This window comes from Chrysemys picta, chromosome 4 (genome assembly GCF_011386835.1).
Source record: "Chrysemys picta bellii isolate R12L10 chromosome 4, ASM1138683v2, whole genome shotgun sequence".
NCBI classification, from domain to species: Eukaryota; Metazoa; Chordata; order Testudines; family Emydidae; genus Chrysemys; species Chrysemys picta.
Window position 1 is genome coordinate 2,794,278 of NC_088794.1, and position 10,149 is coordinate 2,804,426.

At 57.5% G+C, this 10,149-nt stretch overlaps 1 protein-coding gene across 1 annotated transcript in view; it reads right to left on the reverse strand.

The window, feature by feature from the left end:
- Positions 1-8,481: 8,481 nt before the first annotated feature.
- LOC135982786 (integrin alpha-L-like) overlaps positions 8,482-10,149 on the reverse strand; it is a 7,989-nt gene continuing 6,321 nt past the window's right edge. Inside the window, exon 9 of the mRNA XM_065590971.1 lies at positions 8,482-8,652. Within this exon, the coding sequence (XP_065447043.1) occupies positions 8,482-8,652 (171 nt within the window). The remainder of the gene's footprint in view (positions 8,653-10,149) is intronic.

A 10,149-nucleotide genomic window follows, 5' to 3' on the forward strand; every position in this document is an offset into this window, starting at 1 on the left:
ATGGAAGGGCATCGGTGCATGCCCAACAGAGACCCAGCTCGTCCTTGTGCCCGGCTTTCCTGGCCAGTTACCGCCACAAGCTACGAACCCAAGCTACAAACTCAAGCCACAGACTCAAGCAGGACTGGTAACTATGCAGCAGCTGCAGAACATCTGATGGGTGTGTGTGTGTGTGTGTGTGTGGGTATTGGGTATAATGTGTGTGTATAAGGATTAAGATATTAGTTATTGGTCATAAATCAAATTATCATAATAAATGTGGCATCTTTATCTTGTCCCCTTTAATAAGATCCTGCTAGTTTTTATTGGTATAACACTCCCAAGGGGCTGGGGTGTCCGGGGACCCCAAAATGGACCTAACTGAGGGGTCCTGTTGTCTGTGCCTGCAAGACCTGTCTTGGACTGTGTTCCTGTCGTCTAAATAAACCTTCTGCTTTACTGGCTGGCTGAGAGTCATGGTGAATCGCAGGAAGCCGGGGGTGCCGGTCCTTGTGTCCCTCCACACTCCGTGACAGCCCCCCCTGCAGCCCCCCACCTCCTGAGCCCCTCCCTTCCCCTCTCTCTGAGTCACCCCACACACACACTCATAGGGCACTGTTGGGAGGAAGTTCACAGCTCCGCGACCTTCTGCTGGAGTGGGTTAGAGCAGGAGGGGCTGGGAGCCAGGACTCCTGGGTTCTCTCCTGGCTCTGGGCGGGAAGTGGGTCTAGTAGTTAGAGCAGGGAGGGCTGGGAGCCAGGATTCCTGCGTTCTCTCCTGGCTCTGGGCGGGAAGTGGGGTCTAGTGGTTAGAGCAGGGGGGAGGGCTGGGAGCCAGAACATAAGAGCGGCCAGACTCCATCAGATCAAGGGTCCATCTAGCCCAGCGTCCTGTCTGCCGACCGCGGCCAGTGCCAGGTGCGCCCAGAGGGAATGAACAGACCAGGGAATCATCAAGTGATCCATCCCTGTCACCCATTCTCAGTCCTGGCAAACAGAGGCTGGGACACCATCCCCGCCCAACCTGGCTAATAGCCATTGATGGACCTATCCTCCATGAACTTCTCTAGTTCTTTTTTGAACCCTGTTATAGTCTTGGCCTTCACAACATCCTCTGACAGGGAGTGCCACAGGTTAACGGTATGTTGTGTGAAGAAATACTTCCTTGTGTTTCTTTTAAACCTGCTGCCTGTTATTTCATTGGGTGACCCCTAGTTCTTGTGTTACGAGAAGGGGGGTCCCGGACTCACAGACCTCGTGCCCCTCAGCTCCGTGTGGCCCCTGGGGGTGACCCCCCTTCAGCATGACAGCCCTCTGCGAAGGTCACACGCTGTTGCACTGGGAGTTAGGCCTCCTGGGATCGCACCTCTGAGTCTCCAGCAAGCCTGGCTCTGCCGTGGGCCCCCTCAGGGAGTCCCCTCACTCTGCCCCCCAGGGGGAGCATGTCCCCCGATCTCCAGCCTGCAGAGACTTTTCAGCCAGCGTAACACGGGGGGTTATTGAACATCTGATCCCAGCCCAAGCAGTCCTCAGGGCCCAGGCCTGGCCTCCCTCAGCACCATACATGTAGGTCTCTCCTGCGTCCAGGGGGGCTCTGGCTGTTCCCTCCCCAGCCCAGCCACCCCCTCCTTCCAGCCGGTCATCCGGTATCATCTCCCCCAACAGCTTCTCCCGTCCCAGGTGAACAGGTCGCTGGGGCCCTCTCTCCTCCGGCCTTTGTTCCCCTCTGCCTGGAACTGGCTGGTCAGGTCACACGGCGTCCTCTCTCCTCAGCCGTGTGTGCTCCCGCTGGCCCAAACCAGCTGACCCCCGAGCTGGTCACACCTGGTCCTCTGTAACAACAAACCCTCTCCCACCACCTCGTGACACACAGGGAAACTGAGGCACACACCACACTCACACAAGATGCTAAGAAACCCCCCCACGTCATCACATCTCTCCCCGCTTCATGACTGAGCTGAGCGGGGTCACTCCAGCCGGCGACCCGGGGAAGTTCAGGGCCCCCTCTCTGGGACAACGCATTGGCTGTAACATCCGTGCTCCCCTTAACACGGACACCCCCACGGCATCATCCTGGCAGATCAGATGCCCCCCTAGGGCTTTGGCATTGACCCCTTTCATCCGGGACAGCCCTGCCCTGCCTCTGAGGTGTCCAGTGAACGCCATAAAGGGTGTGTCCAAGTCTGGCTTTACCAGGACCAGCCCCTGGGTTAGAGCCTCCTCCACGTCCTCCTGGCACGGCTCGGTCCAGACCCCCTTGTCCAGCTCCCCTGTGATGGGAGCTAAAGTGGGGCACAAACCTCCAGTCCCCTTAGAGACCTGGGCCTGCTTCCTGGTTCGGGAACCCCCTCCCCTTTGGCTGGCTCTGGCTTTAGGCGGCTGCTCCGCACCTTGGGCCCAGGTACGACACCTCGGCCAGCCCCTTTACCCACCACCACCAGCATGACTCTCAGCTCTCCAGGTCCTGGCTGTTTCCTCAGGGACTTGTGAACAGGGAAGACCGCCCCTGCCCCGTGGGCAGAGCCCAGGACGGCTGTGCGCCCGGCTGCGGGTACGAACGCAGCCCCTCTGATGCCTGCCGGCGAGCAGGGGTTAGCCGGGCAGAGAACGATTGATTCCATCAGAGACTCATAGACTTTAGGGTCAGGCAAGGGACCATTATGATCATCCAGTCCGACCTCCTGCACAAGGCCACAGAATCTCACCACCCGCTCCCGTAACAAACCCCTGACCTATGTCTGAGCTACTGAAGTTCTCAAATCGTGGTTTAAAGACCTCAAGGGTGCAGAGAGTCCTCCAGTAACACGCTGCAGAGGAAGGCGATAATAAACCTCCAGGGCCTCTGCCAATCTGCCCTGGAGGAAAATTCCTTCCTGATCTCAAATCTGGGGATCAGTTAAACCCTGAGCATGTGGGCAAGACTCACCAGCCAGACACCCAGGAAAGAATTCTCTGTAGTAACTCAGATCCCACCCATCTAACATCCATCACAGGCGTTGGGCATATCTACCGCTAATAGTCAAAGATCAATTAATTGCCAAATTGAGGCTATCCCATCATACCATCCCCTCCTTAAACTTCTCAAGCTTAGTCTTGAAGCCAGATATGTCTCTTGCCCCCACTGCTCCCCTTGGCAGACTGTTCCAGAACTTCACTCCTCTAATGGTTACAAACTTCGTCTAATTTGAAGTCTAAACTTCCTGATGGCCAGTTTATATCCATTTGTTCTTGTGTCCACATTGGTACTAAGCTTAAATAATTCCTCTTCCTCCCTGGTATTTATCCTTGTGATATATTATAGAGAGCAATCAGATCTCCCCTCAGCCTTCTTTGGTTAGGCTAAACAAGCCGAGCTCTTTGAGTCTCCTTTCATAAGGCAGGTTTTCCATTCCTCGGATCATCCTAGTGAGCCCTTCTCTGTACCTGTTCCAGTTTGAATTCATCCTTCTTAAACATGGGAGACCAGAACTGTACACAGTATTCCAGATTGAGGTCTCACCAGTGCCGTGTATAACGGTACTAACACCTCCTTATCGCTACTGGAAATACCTCGCCTGATGCATCCCAAGACCGCATTAGCTTTTTTCACGGCCACATCACATTGGCGGCTCATAGTCATCCTGTGATCAACCAAGACTCCAAGGTCCTTTTCCTCCTCTGTTACTTCCAACTGATGTGTCCCCAGCTTATAACCAAAATGCTTGTTATTAATCCCTAAATGTATGAGCTTGCACGTGACCAGGACGCCGGCTGAAAGATTCACTTTCCCCTTCTCCTGCCCACACCCACGGCCGCCCCGTCTCCCCAGCTCCACCACATCGACATGGTGCTGACCGCACCCAGCTGGGATCTACCAGCACGACTCACTTCCATCCGCTGGCTGCTGCTTTCAGAGCCCTGTCCCAGGTGCCCTTTGCCCCGAGCCGAGACCCCTCTTCCGGTGCCCCGTTTCTGGGACAGTAAACGCTCCGCAGCCCCCTCACCGGGTGCACTGGACCCCCCCCCCCGATGGGACATCGCCACCAGCCACCCTCTGATCCCACAAGGTTGTTTTCCCTCGGGGCGCCCGGTCTGGTACCGGGTTGCTTCTCTCACCAGGCTCCTTCCCAGGGTCTTGCCCTTGGCTTCTTCCAGGAGGGATCCTTCTGTGGCTAGGTCTGGAATTCAGCGGCTGGAATCGGGGCCCAGCCCCCATTGGCCGTTGCCTCAGTTTCCCCACCGCATGACAAAGTCTTGTCTCAGCCCAGTTAAGCCCCGTCCCTGGGAACTCGCCCCCCTGCTTGAAGTGTTACGTCCCCCGCAGGGCAGATCGCTGAGGTCAGGCCGAGCGGGCACCGTATGGCCAGTCCTCCGTCCCGTCCTCCATCAGCACCTCCGCTGGCAGCGAATTGGGCACCCCAACCCCTTTGGGGCCCCCCATTTAGATGCACTCACCACCCCCTCATAGTGAGGTTTGCACTGGGCACTGCGTCTCCCAGGCCCACCTTGGCTGCACCTGCGTCTCCCAGTGCCCGCGTCCCAGGGCCCCCGGACCTCCCTCCCAGCTACCCCCACCGGGCTCCCCCTGGGCCCCCCGTCTGGAGGTGCGAGATCCCGGCTCTCGGTTTTGCTCTTTGGCGGTTACGGTCACAGGGTCCGGATCCAGTTTGAAAGAGACAGTTCACTTCCCAAGCGTATATTCCTTCCTCTGCGCCCGGTTACCGGCCCTCTTCCCTTCGCCACATGAACCTTTAAAGGGGGGGGTCTCTGGGTGACTCCCCCCCCAATTACACCCGTCCTCAGCAGAGGTGGCCCGGCGCCCTTTCCCCCCGTGCGGAGAGATTCTCCCAGCAGGGTGGTGACCTCCTCGGGTGACGCCCAGGGTTGTACACCCCACTTAGGAATCTAGGGTCCCTGTGGAATGGGCATCTTGGGGCCCTTCCCCATGGCCAGTCCTCTAGGCCCCCCTCTCCTCCGACTCCAGTTCCCATCTCTTCACATCCAGATAGAGAATCCCCCCCTTGCTGGTGGCCCCCCGCTACTCCCAGGAGCCCCGCTGGGATCTGGCTCTTGCTCTCGGCCTGCTCATTCTCTGCCAGCCGGGCAATCCGCTGCCCCGGGCGACCCCCCAGCGCTCAGCCCTCTCGCCCTGCACCCACTGGAGCGTCCCTTTTAGGGAATTGGTTCTAGGCCATTTCCTCGCTGGTTCCTTCCATTTCCTTGTTTTTATCGCCGGCAGCCCCTCGCTGCAAAGCGCCGGTGCTCGCAGCCAGCCTGTCGACAGCGTGCATCCGCCAACCATCCTCGGCTACCACGTTGTCACGGACTCACAGCCCGAGCTCTCTCCCGGTCAGTGCGGTTCCTGGGAGGAACCCCCTTCGGCGAGACAGCCCTCCACGAAGGTTGCACCCTCTTGCCGGGGTTGCCCTCTGGCCCCGCCGCCTCCTGGAACCGCACCGGTCAGCTTTCTGCCTGCCCGTGTCTGCCACGGGGCTCCTCGGGGGGGGACTGTGGGTAGTTCTCTGAAACATCCACTCGCTGTGCAGCAGCCGTCGCAAAGCGAATTGGGAATCGTTAGGAAAGGGATAGAGAATAAGACAGAAAATATCATGTTGCCTCTATATAAACCCATGGGACGCCCACACCTTGAATACTGCGTGCAGATGTGCTCGCCCCATCTCAAAAACCATCTATTGGAATTGGGGAAGTGGCTGTGACGAAGTGGGAATGTTCTTAATGTTTTATCTGAATACTGTGTGGGTGCCTCAGTTTCCCCTATGCCTTTCTTAAGTATCTAGCTGGTGGGATCAGAGCAGGGCCGGCTCCAGGGTTTTGGGCGCTCCAAGCAGCCAAAAGAAAAAAAAAAAGCCATGATCGCGATCTGCGGTGGTAATTCTGCCGGAGGTCCTTCGCTCGGAGTGGGAGTGAGGGACCGTCCGCCAAATTGCTGCCGAATAGCTGGACCTGCCGCCCCTCTCTGGAGTGGCCGCCCCAAGCACCTGCTTGCCAAGCTGATGCCTGGAGCCCGCCCTGGATCAGAGGGTGTGGTTGTTGCAGAGCCCGAGAGGGCCAGTGCGATGGTGTCTGCACAGAGAATGGCCCACGGCCTGTCTCCTGGGCCCCTCCCCTGCCAACTGAAGGTGTTGGGAGAACAAAGAGATCAGGTGACCTCCTGGCCTGGGAAAGAGACAAAGGCCAGAGGAGGGGCTGGAGAGTTTCAGTTTGGAGCTGGCTGGGGAAACGGAGGGAGCCCCAGGGCTGGGGTCTAAGCTCCCTGCCCCCCAAGATGGACAGGGAGGGAGGGAGTCCTGTTGTCTGTACCTACATGCTCATGTTGGACTGTGTTCCTGTTGTCTAATAAACCTTCTGTGTTACTGGCTGGCTGAGAGTCCCGGGGAATCGCAGGAAGAGGGGTGCAGGGCCCCGACTCCCCCACACTCCGCGACGGTGGCATTGGCCGCGGTCGGCAGACAGGACACCGGGCTGGATGGACCTTTGGCCTGACCCAGTCTGGCCGTTCTTCTGGATCACTTCTGGAGCCTTTTTAAATATTGGCGTCACATTAGCTCTGCTCCAGTCATCGGGTACAGGAGCGCATTGAAGTAACAGGTTACACACCACGGTGCTGCTCCAGTCACCGGGTACAGGGGCGGATTGAAGTAACAGGTTACACACCACGGTGCTGCTCCAGTCACCGGGTACGGGGCGGATTGAAGTAACAGGTTACACACCACGGTGCTGCTCCAGTCACCGGGTACAGGGGCGGATTGAAGTAACAGGTTACACACCACGGTGCTGCTCCAGTCACCGGGTACAGGGGCGGATTGAAGTAACAGGTTACACACCACGGTGCTGCTCCAGTCACCGGGTACGGGGCGGATTGAAGTAACAGGTTACACACCACGGTGCTGCGGTCTCACATGTGAACTCTGTGGGCGATACCAGCTGGCCTGCTGACTTCTTGCTTTGAGTTTATCAATTTGTTCCAAAACCTCCTCTCGTGACACCTCAATCTAATCTATGGAGATATCCCATCTCCTAGAGCTGGAAGGGACCCGAAAGGGCATCGAGTCCAGCCCCCTGCCTTCACTAGCAGGACCAAGGACTGATTTTACCCCAGATCCCTAGGTGGCCCCCTCAAGGATTGAACTCACAACCCTGGGGTTTAGCAGGGTAATGCTCAAACCACTGAGCGATCCCTCCCCAAATCTGAAGACTGATGCAAAGAATTCATTTATTTTCTCCCCAATGGCCTTATCGCCCTTGAGGTGCTCCCTTAGCACCTCGACCGTCCAGGGTCGCAGCTTCTGATGGACTTAACGAACGTTGCTGTTGGTTTGTGTCCTCGGTGAGTTGCTCTTCAAATTCTCTTGTGGTCCTGCCTAGTTTTCCGTTTACACTTGACTCACCGGGGTCCATGTTCCTTTCTGGGTTCCTCCGTGAGATTTCACTTCCACTTTCTAAAGGACGCTGGTTGGCCTCTAACTGCCTCTTCTCCTCTGTTGTTTAGCCAGGGTGGTAAGTTCTGGTCCCCATCCCCCCTTCCTGGGTCGCTCGCTCTCCCCCACCCTCACTCACTGTCACAGGCTGAGGTAGGGAGTTTGGGTGCGGGGTACTTTGGGTGCGGGGGGGAGGGGTGCAGGCTGTGGGAGGGGGGTTGGGTGCAGGGGGGGAGGGGTGTAGGCTCTGGGAGGGAGGTTGGGTGAGGGAGGGGGATGGGTTGGGTTCTGGGAGGGAGTTTGGGTGCAGGAGGGCGGAGGGGTCAGGCTCTGGGAGGGAATTTGGGGTGCGGGGGGGAGGGGTGCAGGCTCTGGGAGGGAGTTTGAATGCAGGAGGGGGTTTGGGGTGGAGGATCTGTGAGGGAATTTGGGTGCGGGGGGGAGGGATGCAGGCTCTGGGAGGGAGTTTGGGTGAGGGAGGGGAGAGGGGTCAGGCTCTGGGAGGGAGTTTGGTGCAGGAGGGGGGAGGGGTGCAGGCTCTGGGAGGGGGTTTGGGTGCGGGGGGGGAAGGGGTGCGGGCTCTGGAGAGGGGGGTTGGGTGCAGGAGGGGATTTGGGGTGCAGGCTCTGGGAGGCGGGAGGGGTGCAGGCTCTGGGAGGGGGGTTGGGTGCAGGAGGGGATTTGGGGTGCAGGCTCTGGAGAGGCGGGAGGGGTGCAGGCTCTGGGAGGGGGGTTGGGTACAGGAGGGGCAGGGGTGCAGGCTCTGGGAGGGGGGTTGGGTGTAGGAGGGGATTTGGGGTGCAGGCTCTGGGAGGCGGGAGGGGTGCAGGGCTCTGGGATGGAGTTTGGGTGGGGGGATGGGGCAATCTCTGGGAGGGAGTTTGGGTGCAGGGGGGAGGGGAGCAGGTCTGGGAGGGGGATTTGGGTGCAGGAGGGGGGAGGGGTGCAGGCTCTGGGAGGGAGTTTGGGTGCAGGAGAGGGAGGGATGCAGGCTCTGGGAGGGGGTTTGGGTGAGGGGCACCCGCAGACACCGCCCCCACAGCTCCCATTGGCCACATTTCCAGCCAATGGGGGCTGCGGAGCCGTTACTCGGGGCAGCGTGTGGAGACCCCCTCCCGCCCAGGGTCTGCAGGGACGTGCCGGCCGCTTCCGGGAGCGGTGCGGAGCCGGGGCAGTTCGGAACCTGCCTGAACCCCGCTGCGCCGCCGGAGTTTTGGCGAGCAGGAGGCGCCGGGCCGGGAGCAGGAGGAGTTGATCTGCGGCGTCCGCGCACCCGTTAGAGAAACGCTGATCTGGCCCCTCCCTGACAGGGGTTTGTCCAACCTGCTCTTAAACATCCCCCAATGACGGCGATTCCACAACCTCCCTGGGCGACTTATTCCAGCGTTAACCACCCTGACAGGTCGGAAGTTTTTCCTGATGTCCAACCTAGACCTCCCTTGCTGCAATTTAAGCCCCTCGCTTCTTGTCCTGTCCTCCGAGGTTAACGAGAACAATTCTTCTCCTCCTCCTTGTAACAACCTTGTATGTACCCGAAACAGTTCTCGTGTCCCCCCTCAGCCTCCTCTTCTCCAGACTAAACACACCCAGTGTTTTCAATCTTCCCTCCTAGCTCAGGGTTTCTAGACCTTGAATCATTTTTGTTGCTCTTCTCTGGACTTTCTCCAGTTTCTCCACATCCTTCCTGACATGTGGGGCCCAGAACCGGACCCAATACTCCAGCTGATTCTGTATCAGCGCGGGCAGAGCGGAAGAATTATTGCTCATGTCTTGCTTACAACACTCCTGCTGATACATCCCAGAAGGATGTTCGCTTTGGTTGCAACAGCGTTACACTGTTGACACATATTTCGCTTGTGATCCACTCTGACCCCAAGGACCTTTTCCGCAGTGCTCCTTCCTAGGCTGTCATTGCCCATTGTGTGTGTGCGACTGATTGTTCCTGCCTAAGGGGAGCACTTTGCATTTTTCCTGATTGAATTTCATCCTATTTACGTCAGACCATTTCTCCAGTTTGTCCAGAGCATTTTGAATTTTCATCCTATCCTCCAAAGCACTCGCAACCCTCCCGGCTTGGGATCGTCCGCAAACGTTATCAGTGCCCTCTCTGTGCCATTAGCTGAATCATCGATGAAGATAGTGACCAGAACCGGACCCAGAACTGATCCCTGCGGGACCCCACACGATTTGCCTTCCAGCAGACTGTGAACGACTCTCTGGGAGAGGTTTTCCAACCAGTTTTGCACCCACAATAATAGACCGACACACACGCAGTCCCGGACCTTGCAAGAACAGACAAGTTGAATCCTATAACAATACAAAAGACCCTACAACAACAAACCAGGACACGGCTCCAGATTCCACAACAACAAACTGGCACCCATAGGGAAACCCATCAGTAATTAGCTGGCACATGCAGCCCCAGATAGTGCAACAACAGACTAGGAGACCCTACAATAATACAGAAGATCCATATGACAGCAAAGGCACCACGCACAGCTTTATTCTTGTGAGAGACACTATCCTAACAAAGCAGCAATTTGTCAGAGCCCTGACAACAGCCAAAACACACAACCCTGCCACTTATAAGACCCTACAGAAACAAAGCCACATTTCCTGTTGCCCCAATGTTAAGGCCCAGCTTGACAAAGCCCTGGCTGGGACTGGTCCTGCTTTGAGCAGGGGGTCGGACTAGAACCTCCTGAGCTCCCTTCCAACCCTGATATTCTATGATTCTATGAAGCACATCTCTC